Source organism: Pyxicephalus adspersus, chromosome 7 (genome assembly GCF_032062135.1).
Source record: "Pyxicephalus adspersus chromosome 7, UCB_Pads_2.0, whole genome shotgun sequence".
NCBI classification, from domain to species: domain Eukaryota; kingdom Metazoa; phylum Chordata; class Amphibia; order Anura; family Pyxicephalidae; genus Pyxicephalus; species Pyxicephalus adspersus.
Genome location: NC_092864.1, coordinates 7,659,320 through 7,674,512, shown reverse-complemented (window position 1 = coordinate 7,674,512; position 15,193 = coordinate 7,659,320). Strand labels below are relative to the sequence as shown.

The 15,193-nt window shown below is 40.8% G+C and overlaps 1 protein-coding gene across 1 annotated transcript; it reads left to right on the top strand.

The window, feature by feature from the left end:
* Positions 1–860: 860 nt before the first annotated feature.
* Positions 861–12,474, top strand: METRN (meteorin, glial cell differentiation regulator). Its single transcript, XM_072417370.1, has 4 exons — positions 861–1,322; positions 5,572–5,993; positions 7,868–7,927; positions 9,729–12,474. Exons 1-4 carry the CDS (start codon positions 1,231–1,233, stop codon positions 10,043–10,045), a joined length of 891 nt encoding a protein of 296 aa, XP_072273471.1. The 5' UTR covers positions 861–1,230; the 3' UTR covers positions 10,046–12,474.
* Positions 12,475–15,193: the final 2,719 nt, after the last annotated feature.

The following is a 15,193-nucleotide window of genomic DNA, read 5'->3' as shown; positions in this document are numbered from 1 at the left end:
TTCATTTATGAAATGTATCCTGGGACATTATCTGACCTCCAAAGGTTATTGAACCCATACAAGGTTGGGGTAGCCCAGACTTGTAAAGGACTTCAGGACCTCAAAGGTCAGCTGCCACCACAACCAAGAGGGGAATTGGGGGCTCTCCAAGGAAGGTATTTTGAAGGTCTACATAGAGAGGGTCTTTTAGGGTGACCATTCACATGGCCAGGGTACTTTGGTTCATGGAATGTACCCTGGGACATTATCTGACCTTCAAAGGTTATTGAATCAATATGAGATAGGGGCAGCATCTACATACAAATGGCTCCAGGACCTCAGAGGTCTGCTGTCACCATAACCAAGGTGGGCCTTTGGGGGTCTCCAAGCAAGGCTTTTTAGAGATCTACACAGAGAAGGTCTTTTTTAATTTGTTATGTGACCAGGGTGCTTTCATACATGACCTCCAAAGGTCAATAAACCCATATGAGACCCCTTTGTAGACCCCCAAAAGCCCCTCTTGGTTATGGTGGCAGCATACCTCTAAGGTCCTGGAGCCTTTCAGGTAGGGGTTGCCCAAACCCCTCATATGGGTTCAATACCCTTCTATAATTCCGCCAATCCTTTTCCGAATAATTTTCCCCCTAACAGAAGAAGACTAAGTTACGTTCATCACACATTTCGCCCTTTCCCCTCCATCCTCTGACTCTCCCACCACCTTCATTGTATGAGAAATGTCAGAGCAATAGCAAAAAAAAGAAAGTCAGCCTGCCAAGAGGAACCGAATTCCTCTCCAATTCCTCAAACCCACTTCAATGCTGCTGAACATCTGGACAAGGATACTTCTAACTTTTTTTCCTCTCCCTCTATCCCTGCTTTGCTCTTTAATTGCATTGTTCTCTGGTTACCCCTGTGAAGGGGGATGGGACCGAAACTTCTGCACTCTCTCCTGCACTTGTGATTGGCCTGGATGCTGCTGTGCTCTGATTGGCTGCCTGCAAATTCCTTACTACCCCCTCTATGGTAACTTTCTTCCCCCTCCTTTACTCTGTGTGTCCTGTCCAAGGATTTCCCATAGCTAGGGCTGAAGTGGAGGTATTCTGGACATGTAGGGGGTCCCATCACTCTAGGACTTTGCTTTTCCCATGGCTGGTGAACATTTAAAGGGACTTTATAGAGGGAAGTCAAACTGAATCACTGAAGCCGAAGCCCATGAGCTTCATCTGCTGAGCTTGGAGAAGTTTTTTGAAGATGCTCAACTTTCTTCTGTGGATCTTCTTACTTGGGACCCTCAACTCTGTCCACTGCGGCCCCTTGGAGAATCAATGTAACTGGAAAGGAAGGTTAGTCACTGATATTAACAGACGGTAACTGGCTGGGCCAGGGGCAAAAACATCCAAAATTTTAAATATGTAGGGTGTGGAGAGAATTGGGCTTCATATCTTTATATAACTCTTTTTTTTTTTTTTTTTGGGGCCTTATAACAAATAATTGGCTGTTCCAAAAAAAGTTACTGGCATTCAGTCAATTGTAGGGATTAAGTTACTTTGTTCTTGTTACTTTGTGTTGTTGTAAAAAGTTTTATTTATTTTTTTATTTTATGTAAACAAAATTCCTTTTTAAAACGTTTTTTGCTTTAATACTTTGACTGTTTTTATTATTACTGTTTTACGTTGATACATTTCTTGTTAGTGTTGTATTGCTGTGTATTTGTTCTCTTTTTAGTTGTTTTCCCCTTTTTTTGTTTTTTGTTTTTTACTTTTGCCTTCTTTGTTCACGTCTGCAAAATAAATTCATCCTTTTTTGCTTTTATTTGTAGCATAGTTTTTAGGCTTTTGGTTTTGCTGTCTGTAATGTTTGCTGTTTATTGCATACAGTAGATACTTTGTTCTTGTTGCATCAACAGCATTTTTTTTCCTTTTTATCGTTTTATTACGTTGCCTTGATTTTGAAACAAAACATTTTGACATTTAATGAAGACCACAGCTTTTTCTTTCTTTTTGGTTGGGGTGGGGGGATGCTTTTTTCTGCGGTTGGACAATTGGCACCATTTTCTAAACTAAAAACATTCCAATTATTTTTTTTTCATTACATAACAAATGTATTTATTTAGGCCGTGTCTGAAGTTTTTGAAAATTGATTTAAAAAAAGAACTATTTTACTATTACTATTACTTATTACTATTATTTTTTTTTATACTTTTAGCTGTTTTTTTATACTTTTTAGGTTGCAGAAATTCTTTTTAATTCATTATATGGATTAAACACATTGCTAGATTTGTAGCAAAAAAGGTTTAGTTTCCCGTTTTTTTATTTTTTATTTGCTGGTGTCTCATTATCCAGGAAGCCTTTTGTTATTATTTTTTTACATTGCAGTGATTTTTTTTTAACTCTCAGGAAAGGTTGGGTTAAATTGCTCTCTGGAAGCCAACTTCTCTGACTCAATAGCCACCTAATGACCTTCTGTAGAACTTTTAAGGCTGCAATACATCACTGGAGACAGACAGACTCCCAGCATGCACCTCTGCTCCTACTTGTTAACCCTTTCAGCTTTGTGATCAGCTGATGCCGAGGCACAGTGTGGGCACATTTCTGTTTAAGCAAACTTAACTTTTTGCTATTTTGTTTTCCTTTCAGTGCCATTCGGGCCTAAACTGGTGACACAATATTTTTTAATTTATAGTTTTAGATCTAACTGCAGTTCCATATAGCACCAACATAATATGTAGTGTTGTACAAAATCCAGATTCATGTGATTAATTGTCCCTTAGAGGAGCTCATAACCTGTTACATAAATAAAAAAAAATGTCCAGGTAGCTTTTCATGGTTTATTTTCAAGTTGTTTCTTTTTTACATTGGGAAGCCATGCACCAGCTGAAATCTGAAATCAGGCTTCATGTGGGAGTGGTTTCCCTACAGGTTGATGGGCAGTTCTGAGGTGGCATTATAACGCCCAGTGAAATTGGTTCAGGAATAGAGCAGGCATGATGTGTGCAGATCTGCAGCCTACAAAAAGTGTTGTCACCCTCCATGCAGCCACCAGCATTATGGTGTTTGAGCCACTGGTGGATCAGGCAGGTTCTGGATTTGGCTGGAGTGGCCCTTTAGTACATCAGATATATTTATCCCACTTTCCAGAACAGGAAGTGAGGCGGTTAATCACAGGGCCATAAATAAATCCTGAAACTGACCACATTGGACGAGGTTGCAGCCTGTGTAGTGATCTCATTCAGGAAGTCATCAGCGGCTGTTATATCATTTATATTTCCCTGGTGGGGCAGTCCTTGTTATTTAATCTTCTAGATATTAGAATGGAGCCACGATGGGGGAATTATCTGTGAACCCCGTGATACGATAACTGGCGCTCTGTCTGATCATTAGGTAAAATATTGCAGCCTATCCATCCATGGCTGCATTAGTTTTCTTTTTTCAAAGGTGTTTTTCAGCTGGTGATCCTGCCGGGAATGCACTTCCTGTCCTAGGGTGACAACACCTACTCACCACACTATATGTTCACGCAGTGTTGTCACCGTGTGTAATTTTGCAATCAGTGAAAAATCAGAAATCCTAATTGGCAAAATTTCCCAAAAACAATGGCATTGCTTTAAATCTAAAGAAATGACAGCCAGGCAGCTGGTATTTTCCAAAGAGCAATAGCAGCCTCTGCATTCTTTTTTTTTTTTTTTATTCATTCTGGCTCCAGGGATTTGTTAGCCCCTTGGTTAATGTTTTCACACACAGCTAAACTCTTTCACCTTAACTCAACCCCAACATCTGTCACGCTGCACCTTTAAGGCCGCAGCCAGCTGCTCTGTATGTCTTTCATTGAAAACCGAAGCCGATTTCTGGGCTGACAACTCCACGGGGCCGCGGGATACCGATGAGGGTCAATTGCTTCTCCCAGAAGAGATGTTCTAGAATGCCAGCGGCTTGTTAGTAACCCCTTAGCAGCTAAAAAACACCCAGAGCTGCAAAGGTGACGGAAACAAGGGATATAGAGTTTCCCTTGGAGCCCTTTGACACTAATATGGGGGAATCTGAGATTCAGCAAACATTCTCTGCAGGTGAATCTTCCAGGTTGATGTGTTTTCAATAGCAACTACTGATTGACTATTTAACAGGGTATGTTTGTCATTGATAGACCCTCAGATGTGGCATCAACGCCCAAAAAATGATGGACCTGAACTGATACCAATCATTCTTCATCCCACAACGTGGGTCTCAATGGCCCCCAAAACTATTGGCCCATTCAGATTGGATATTTCAGTATTTTTAGTGATTGAGAAGTACGGGGACACAGATAGCAGCAAGAACCCAAAAGCTTTTACCCTTTGCCTATACTATCAAAAATAAAAATTTAGATATACTTTAAGGACCCATAGGAAATTAGAAAAATGGCTCCAACTAAATGTGCAGCAATATTAAAGGCACATGTGTTTGTGAAAATGGGCTCTATGGTGTTCCATTTATGTTACATTGTACAGAATGCAAAAGGAATTGAAAAAAAACTTACCTACTCTTAAGTGAAAGGGAGGGAAGGATGCTGAGAAGTCCACAAGGTCCATCTAGTCCAATGTGGACCAACCCATTGATGTGTGAGTGCTACAAAACATGATTTAATAACATCTCCATGAATTTTCATATTCTCTCAAAACTTATGGCTCTTGGTATTGTATTTTCACGAGCTGGTAAGCTAAGCTCAGGGTAGTGTTGATGTTCAGCCATCTGAAGCTCAAGGAGGTTCACCAGAGAAGATCCTTGACCAGTGGTGGGACCATTGGCCAAGAAGTCTTCTTCTTTGTGAAGATCTTTCTCTATAGCAGAAATTTTTGTACACACTTACTTACTCCTGTAGATATTTCTGAAGGAGATTAGGGAACTGAAGGCTGGTAATTGTTTCAAAACATATAGAACTGGTCAAACTTATATTTAGTTGGACATGGACCTTGGTTTTATGGTGCCAATTATCATCCTGTGACAAAAGTTCTCCAGTGTTATACAGCATTATCCAGATATGGTTGGCTCGTGTTCTTTTTTTCAGTTTCCTCTATCTTCCATTTCCCTCTCTTTTCCAGTGACCCTTCTCCTCCCCTTGTACTATTCACCCCTAGATACAGAAGGTCAACCTGCCTGTTGTCTTTACCATAATATCAGGCTGGAGCCTTTTCATGCACCAGAGGCTGAATAGAACACAAGGATGTTTTTGTGTCAGATATTCAGATAGCTTCTTCCTTTTTTGTGTCCCTTCCCTATGTGAGCATTTAGGAGATAGGAACTGAAGGCCTGACACCTGGAAGTAGTAGTTGAAGGCCTAAAACCTGGGGCAGTTGGCTGAGGACCTGTGCCCAGTGCACCAGATGCCATGGTTTAGCAATGTCCCTGGTCTGTGGGCATTGTTTCTGGTTGCTTTGTCCAAAAACCTTCCCTCTTTGTTAACAAAACATTTTTTTTACCAAACCAACACTAATTTATTTTTCAATTTGCATTGTTTTATCAAAACCAATTCACCTTAGGCATTATGGGGCTGCTAAGGGCAGATTAAGGAGATGATGATTACCAATTCTTATACTTTATCCTTTTTTATCTTCTACAGTGGTTTGTCCCTGGAACCCAGATCCGTGGAGCAAGTCTTGTTACACTGCACTGAGGGAACAGTGGAATGGATGTACCCAACTGGAGCTCTACGCATTAGCCTGGTCCCCCGGCAGCCTATGGCCTCCACGGGGTCTGGGCCCAGCCGATTTACAGCCTGCATTAAGCCAGCGGCCACATTCCGAGGGGCACAGCTGTACCTGGAAAGGGAAGGCATGCTGAAGCTACTGCTATCCGAGCCAAGGTCGTCCCCACGTTCTAGGGTTCATTGCTTCAGTTGGCACCCCCACCAGAGGGTTGCATTATTCCTGCAAGCCACCCCTCACCAGGACATTAGCCGACGCATTGCGTCTTTCCGTTATGAGCTTAGAAGTGACTGGGATGGACAGCTGGCTCTGCCTCTTAACAAGCTAAGTATGGAAGGTAAGTGGAGTGCCAACTTCTTCATCGTTGGATTCTTCCTAGTAGGTTTCCACCATTAAAAGAATCTAAACTCAATCAAGGTGTATATTTGAACCTGGCGGTCCTGCTAGTAACCCACTTCCAGGTAAAGCTTGACAACATTCACTCTACATACTATGAGTATAAAGAAGCAGTGTTAGGTGAACCTCATCCAAAACTCATATTTCGGTTATTCATAATTCGTGGCAATCTGAACCACATATCAGGATCCTATGCCCCTCTGTTAGCCAATGCAATAGAGAAAGGAACCAACAACTTCAGCCAAAATTTCCCCACCTGTTTTTTTATGGGAATAAGCTAAATTTAGATATCCATGGCCACTCAGACGTTATAGTTGTGTTGCTTATGTATGGATATTATTATGTAAAATAGTTTATATTGTGGTTGGTGTACAGTTGATGGTATTCACCGATATTTTACTTTTTTGGGGAAATCTTGAAACTTTCCAGGCAGGGGTGCTAGAGAAGGAACATAACTGAGAAGAAGTTTGTATACTACCCCCATACAGCAGTATACCAATACGGGCGTCCCGGGGTGCAGCTCTCACTAACATTAGTACTGCAGATTTATCACAGCTTAGTGAACTAGGCTTTATAGGAGTATTTGCAAAAGTCCATCCAGGACCAGAGTGAAGTCATCACATCCTAGTGGGGGGAGGTAGAAGTGTTTTGAAGTTTCCTCCCTCCAGCCCCCCTTTCCCTCTCTAAACAACAGGGCAGTGTCCTGCTGGGCCTAAGGATATAACCATTAACCCCATTAATTAGCCAGATAAGAAGCAGAGGAAGGGGGCGTGCTACCATGACAACTGACAGGTCTTTTGATTTCCAGTACAGATACTTATTCAGTCCCAAAATTAGCCAACATGCAAAGCTTTGTTTGAACACACAGACATACTCTGCTGTGTGTATATATGGAATCCCTGGGAGTAGATTTTAAAGGTTTTGCCTTGGCAAGCCAATACGGATACTTCTTCTAACCAAAACTGATGGTGCTCAGTTGAACCCATTCTGTTTTGGATTGGCATGAGTTGAGCCAAAATGGCTTCTTCTTCTAACCAAAACTGAGGGTGCTCAGTTGAACCCGTTGTGTTTTGGATTGGCATCCAGTCCAGCCATTATGGCTTCTTCGTGTAACCAAAACTGGGGGTGCTTGGTGGAACCTGCTCTGGGAACCCCCAACCCTTAGTCTGCTGTTGATTTGGAATCTCCAAAATGTGTAGGTCTGTAGACCTACGTCAAAAAATGGTTCTAGTAAGAGGGTGAAGACCAAAAGAAAGTAATCCACTGTACCAAAACCAGGCCATTACAATGGATTCTTATTGGCTGTTGAATTCATTGTCTTGATTTTGATCTCTGACTCTTTGATTCAGTAACTCTAAAGCCCCCACTGGCCCTCCTGACTATCAGGTTTGGCTCCTAGACAACAATTTTTGTAAAGGGTGTCTTTAGAAAGAGTTGGCCAACAGGAACCAACAAGCCAATCTCAAATAAAACCAATACGTTGCTTACATTATACAAGCTGGTCAAATTATTCTACCAGCCAGAAACAGAAGAAGCCTTGTGCATTCCAAAAAATTTTAGTTTGGCATGCCTGCACTAGAACAATGGCCGGCACAGCCAGACTATTTTTGAAACATTTTTTGTTCTTATGCCAAAAGCCCCACCAGACTCAATAGTTCATTGTGAATTGGGTGGAAGCCAATGCATTTGTGTGTTTTTGGATTGTTGGGGGAACACCAGAAGCCAGATGGAACCCATGGAAACCGATTGTTTGAAATTTAGCTCTTACTGTCTATCAAGGATATGTCATAACCCATACCTTTTGTTTTTGTCTAGGTGCCTGTCGCCCCTGCAATGACACAGAAATCCTAATGGCTGTCTGCACTAGTGACTTTGGTAAGTAGATGTCAGGTCCCCATTGTGCATATTCGGATAGGTGACAGGTGCTCCCTATGGGAGGGGCCACAGTGAGTTTAGATGGATCCTCTCACCAGGTTGCTCTCCAACCAACCTGTTGTCCTATTATATGCTGAGCAAATTGAATCTTACACGGGTCTGTATGAGCTTTACCAAGACCATGTAGCATCATTGGGGCAAACTGGTTGGTCACTTCAGCCCTTCAGCATTATATTGCAGAAGAGGAAAAGTTGCTTCTTTATACAATTGGTTATTCTTAATCAAATTTTATGGAAAACTGAATTAGAAAGAAGTAGAGTATGAACTCTGTATGGTCCCTTAAGTAATATGATGCTTTGCTTATTAGAAGCCAAGTACAGGTTGACTTTAGGCCAAGTTTTTATGCCATAATGAAATTATTTTGCCCACTGAGCATAAAAAATGTTGTATGCATCGCTTGACAGGAACAAAGAGCATTGTCACCTCTCTCCCATGATACCCCGCACACTTTTTTTAATATGAACGCAGAGAATTTCTTAAGAATTTCCATAGATCAGCTAAAACGTGAGGTCTTCTTTTACCTCAACAAAACTTTGAGCACCAACTTGTTGGACTTCAATCTCAAGCTGAGCTGCCGCCTACTTAAAAATAGATTTAATTTTAGTCGTTAGGCATTTTTGACAAAACTCTCCAGTATGAGTAGCATATTTTGTAGTCTTAACTCATGGGCTTGGCTTGGCTTGACTCCGTGGAATGCAATAATGACTCAGTCAAGCGTTTGGTCCATTCCCAACCCCCTATTGCCTATTTTCTTCTGTGCTCTTACCTAAGTCTCTTTTGCCCCCTGCTGAATCCTAATAAAGAGTGAAGAGAGATTGTCTGTGCAGAAGGGGAAGAAGGGGGGGTATCTGAGGCCAGTCAGTTTCCTTGGCAATATGTCTTTCTGTGTAGGCCTCAGGTCCATGATGCCCAGAGATGGTGAAGCATTGAAGGTTAAAATATCATATTTTTTGGTTTATGAAAAAGTGAATTATGCTTGTTGTTTTTTATTCTTATATTTTTATTTAATGGGATATGTTGATAATTTTGAAAGCGATACCTTCCAAATTTGCATCCATCATTTAAATATTAAAATGTGATATTTCCACGAAGGTCCATGTTTGGGCATTTGCTGTTTTTGGTTCACATCTGTCTGGGTTCCTGTGTTGTTTTCACCCTTGAATAGATACGTCAGGCTGCTGTGCCAATGCGCATTAATCAGACGTGGTCCACTATTGTCCCAGACTAGAAAGAAGGTCTAAACCAATGATTGTCAACTAACATTGGGCTGTGTGAATGTAGAAAAGAAAAAAGGCTGGAGTACACAGAAGAAAGAATTTATGAAAAAAGCCACCTAAATGTCATCTAGTTAGGGTCTACTTTAAACTGTTGACATTGTTTCCTAGCCAGGGTTCCATGGAACCCTAAGGTTCCTCCAGGGGTTCCCAGGATTTCTTTGAGCAATGGGCAATTTGTGTCTCTCAGGTCAGTTTAATTGACACCAATAATCTTTTTTGGCTATCTTTAAAGGTGACGTTCTTCCCAATGGCCAGCAATGTAAGGGGAATCCTTCCCACTGACCACCACACTATACTGTGGGCTGTGGGTATAGTAAACAGAAGGAGGACCCTAAAGACATGAAAGCTTTTCCAAGGGTTCCCCAAAAAAGTTGAGAAAGGCTGACAAAGAGAACAGCAGCTATATACTTAACATGTCTAATTTTCAACATTGATGTACTCACTTGGTTTCCTTCTCTCCACAGTTGTACGTGGCAACATCCGAACAGTGCTCAATGATGAAGACATGCAAGAATCTGTCATCGCAATCAGTGCCACGAGGGTCTATCGCCAAAAATTCACATTATTTCAGCACCGAGAACATTCTGTAAAGTCATTGGGAAACATTAAGACACCTATCAGCTGCGGCGTCCGGCCGGGGCCAGGCAGTTTTCTCTTTATGGGATGGGTACACTTTGGTGATGCCTGGTTAGGCTGTGCCCCACGCTACAAGGACTTCAAGAGACTTTATGAAACAGCGATGGAAATCCATCAAAACCCATGTGAGATAGCATTAGACTGAGGTTACAATGAAAATTGAAGACATCCCCTGGTCTTTAAAGAAAGGAAGGAGTACATGGCGAGGCTGAATAGCCTGTTGGCCATCAACCTAATCTTCAATAGCTTGTGGGATCTTCACAGCTTTCAGGAATCCAAGACCAACACTAAAGTATGACTCTTTAAGTCTCCAGATGTTCCCCCTCCTGTAAAAGCCTTGAAAGACAGGGCAGTTTAGCAAAACCCATGAAGACAGATTTTGATCCAAGATTCTGGAACCTCGAAATCATTCCAGCTACTGTAAAAACAACCTCCAGATCATTTTCTGGGCTCCAACCAACCAGAAGACTTTCTCTAAACCCTAGAAGGTCTTGTGCTACCATTTGTAGTGCTGTGAAGCATTGGAGAAGCTATGGACAAGGAGTCTTCTTCTGGACCAACTCCTTTCCTTCTCACCATTTGCACTCCAAAAGAGACATTAAAGAGAATTGAGCCAGTTCTTATATTTCCTTTATTTGATAGGGAATACTTTATTGCTTATAGCCACATGTGAACACCTCCAAGATGGTGGAATCGCATGTATCTCCTCGAAGAAAACTTATGGCAGCTTAAAATGAACACTGAACATTTTGCGGGGTGCCGAAGCCCTCAGCATCCATGTAGCACTCTCTCTTTTTTTGTGATTTAACCAGTATTAAATGAAAGCTAAAAAGGGAAAACTTAAACCACTTGAGTGTGGACTGGGAATTCAGAATCAGTAGCATAAATGAGATATCGGGCAATATCATTTTAAACTGGAGGCTATTCTTGCGGGTGGGGTAAGGGGTTGTGTGGGGGGGGTTAATTTTTTTTAATTTTTACTATTTTTTTCATATCATATCATGCAATTATTTAGCATGCATCTAGCTGCTTCAGGTTTACATATACAGGTGACCAGTCATTGGCAATCATCTGATTTGCTAAATATTGGATTGGATTTGGTGGCAACATTTTATCATCAGGGGCCCCTGATGCAAACATTTTTATATTTTACATCTTATACTCAGCTTTAGTAATTGAGTTTAAATCTACTTTCATGATTTAATTTGCTCTGTAGTTCAATGTTTGGTAGATTTGGTCATTGCCAAGCTCAAAAACATGATGGCCATCAAGTTAGCTTGGTGGATTATTGGCCACCAAGTCAACTCTATGAAAATAAATGGGAGTGGCAGTTAGTGGATCAGTACCACTCATTGCTGCCCGCTAGTGCAAGCACTGATTCTTCAAGAATAGATCACTAAGGTGGCCAACCTTTGAGCCTCACGGAATCGCTTGAGTTGTTAACCTGCCCTTAGGGTACAAAAAGTCAGAAAAATTTAATCAACTATGGTCAATGGATGTTTATTGGGGCCCAATATGGTTCTAATCCATACAATAAAATTGGTGTAGGTCTAGTACCTATAATGATTTTTTATTTAAATCTATTTGATTTTTAATGCCAACTCCCAAAACTGTCATGTGTAGAATTGGAACAGTATGGATTCTATTTAAAAAACACATTTCCTGGTGGGAATCAATGGCTACCATTGAAACATATGGGCCTGGAAGATTCCCACTAGAGGGATGTCTGATTCTCTGTTGTATAAATAGAGCCCTATGAATCCAGATTAATTAATTAATCCAGATTATTCTCCCAGTGCACCAGATAAACCATCCAATCATGCGCATAGAGCTTGGTAAATTCGGCACAATTGGGGGCTTCCAATACCCAACTAAATTCAATAATATTAAAAAGATTACATTTTTATGCTATAATTGTCTCGGTACGATTTATGCTACAGAACAAAATCTCAAAGAGATTATTATTGTTTTTTTAAATTACATTTTTATTTATTTCTTTTGTTTTTTTCCTTTTTGCAATTTGAAAATGCACTATGACTTTTTTTCGTTTTTATTTTATTTCTTTTTTTTTTTTTACAATACCAAAATCGGATTTGTGTTGTTTGTAGCAGATTCACCCTCCTCTTTTTGTATTTATGTCTAATGTGTTAATGTGTCTATGTTAATCAGGGGCCTTACACGAGGCTATTCTTGTGTTAATGAGTGAGAGGTTCTCTTTGTTGTATTGTGGAACCCGCTGATAACATCTGTCATCTCTTTACTGTACAATTTGATGGATCTGCTGGAAAAAAAAATTAGTATATTTGTAAAATTGTGTTTTTGATACTGCTGCAATGAAAGCTAGGTCACTGCCAGACTCGATACCATTGGCCCTCCCATACCCCTTGTTGTGGAAGCGTGGTGAGGGGTCCTAGGTAATCCGGTCATGTAACCTGCAATATATATGAAGAATAAATGTAAATATCTGTTCAAAAAGACAGAACTATGTAAATGACGTGTACAGCTAAATGTGATTTTTTATATGTTTCTGTATACGTGTTTTGTGATATGTTTTATATAAAAAAATGCAAAACATTTTGTTTTTGTGTTTATTTAATTTGTAATTTCACTCTTTTTGGGGTTGTATTAAAAAAAAAACAACAACAAATTTTTGGTCTTTTGACATTTTAATAGATCAACGTTAAAGTGGGTTGAACCTAAACTCCAGTACCGAATATTAAAGAGAACCTGTCACCACAGTAAGCACATTAAATAGAAAATTAGGTATTTTGAATGCTTACTTGCACTGTTTTGCATAAATAATGTTTGATTATTTACAATTTGCCTCCAAATGTTCTAAAAATTTTGACTATCCAGAAAAAATTGTTGTCTGAGAGTTGTTGTCTGAAATGAATGGTCGTGCTCATCATGGGTGAGAATCTGACATGGGTACAGTGGTACAACTTTTTTTAAGCCATGGACTGTTGAAGGATCGATTAGGAATGACCACTGTTCACTACTATAGAGAGGAAAACACAGTAGGGTGCCACTTGCTCATCTCCCTCATCCACTATCCATAAAACAGAATAGGAAGATCATTTTCACTGAAAATCATCGGGCCCCCATTGAACGTCTGTACCAGGCTATGGCCCTCTCCTCTTCTGCGAGTCTCTAGTTACTGTCTGTACTGGCCTAGCTTCTCCTTCATTCCCTTCACCTCCCTACAAAACGTTTATCGGAGGAAAATATAGAGCAGGGGTCCCCATCTCCAGCACTTCAGGACCCAGAATTGCGTACTTTTTTAGTATTTATCCAAAAGGAAGCAGTTAAATACGTAAATAATGGAGTCATACCAAAACCTGACCTGTATGTGGCCCTTGGCTATTGGAGTTGAGTGTCCAATTCGGTGTCAGCTCTGATTCTGCACATCCAAGATGGCGGCACTCAGCAGCATTCTTGGGGTTTTGGATGTCTTCAATACACCTTTACGTATATATCAGGGCAAAATACATCCAATGCGGCTGTGTTCATGGTGGCAGTGAGGTTGTGGTGCAGTTACGGATTCCTCGTGTCAAGGAACCACGGCCTCGGGGGAGAAGCCACATGTGGGAAAAACCCCTAGAAAAGGAAAGGGGGCAGCAGTGAGCTGAACTACCACCATTTACTACCACCAGCTGTCAAATGTGCAGGCGCTGGCTTTTTAAGAACTGTGGTTCGAGTGAGCGAGTGGCTAGGTGGCTAAATGCCAGCTGCCAGGAGCCCGTGGTATCGCTCAATCCTGAAGCCAACCTGATCGGGTTCCACGTTACCTTACAGGTATAGAAAAAAATATTGTGCCATTAGTCCCCTCTGTTCCCCACTCTTCTAGGGGGCTGACAGAATTTTGTGGTGTCAGCCCTGTCCATTTTCCTTTTTTTTAAATGACATGGCTCTATCATTCTCCCAGCTCTATGAAAAAGCCACTGATTATTCGGTGGCCCCAAAAAATTAGACATGAGACAGCAAAATTTTTCTTGTGGGGAGATCTGAATGTCGGATGTAATCATCAGGAATATTTTTGCTCTTTCTCAACAGATTAAACCAAACACTTTCAATGGTAAAATAAACAAACCAAATGTTAACAAATAGAAGGCCACAGTTTACATTCACAATCAGCTGATTGATTCCGTGGCTCTCTTTAAACAAACAACTCAGAAGGAATGAATCTCCCCTTTCACCCATTTCATATACATGTTTAGTGAGAATTGCTCTAAATATACACGGATTGTTTTCACAATGAGCCGTCCATCAAAGTGACATCAACCTGACACGTGGAATGTTCAGCAGGTCCTGAGATGGCTTTATAATAGATTTTTATCTGTGTAGTAAAAACAAAACGTCTTCCAGGTAAAATCTCTGCCTCTTAATTCTGATACTGTCATTGGTAGGAATTTTCTGCGGGACATGTGGCGGAGCCTTTCGGGGCCACCAACATTCTGGAGGTTGACAGTTGGCTTTGTCAACCCTTTATCCATGGGGGAAAACCTAGAAATTTGTTTCAGTGTACAAATCATCTCTCACTTTGACAATCAGTGAGGAAGTGTTTGCTTACATTGGTGATTAGTGTACTAATGAATTCTCCAGGTGGTGGTCAGTGCAGAAGAGACTCTTTATTTTGGTGGTTAGTGTACAGAGAATCTTTGACATTGGTGGTCAATGAAGAAAGGACCCCTTAGATTGGTAGTTAGTGTAGAAATGTCCCCTTACATTGGTGGTCGCAATAGAAAAGACCCCTTACATTGGTGGTTATTGTAAATGTTGTTTTTAAGATTTCTAGTCAATGTAGAAGTAACCTTTCATACATTGGTGGTCAGTGTAGAAATGACCCCTTACATTGGTGGTCAGTGTAGAAATGACCCCTTACATTGGTGGTCAGTGTAGATATAAACCCTTTTACTGGTGGTCTGTAGAGAAGTGATCCTTTATATTGGTGGTCAGTATAGAGGGGACCCCCTTACATTAGCAGTCAGTGTAGAAGTGACCCCTTATACTAGTGGTCAGTGTAGAAGTGACTCAATACATTGGCGGTCAGTGTAGAAGTTACCCCTTACATTGGTATTCAGTGTAAAAGAGAACTCTTAAATTGGTGGTCATTGCAAAAAAGACCCCTTACTTTGGTGGTCAGTGTAAAAAAGATCCTTTACATTGGTGGTCAGCGTAGAAATGACCCCTTACATTGGCAGTCAGTATAAAAATGACCCCTTACATTGGCAGTCAGTATAGAAATGACAACTTACATTGGTGGTCAGTGTGGAAGTAACCCCCGTTGGTTGGA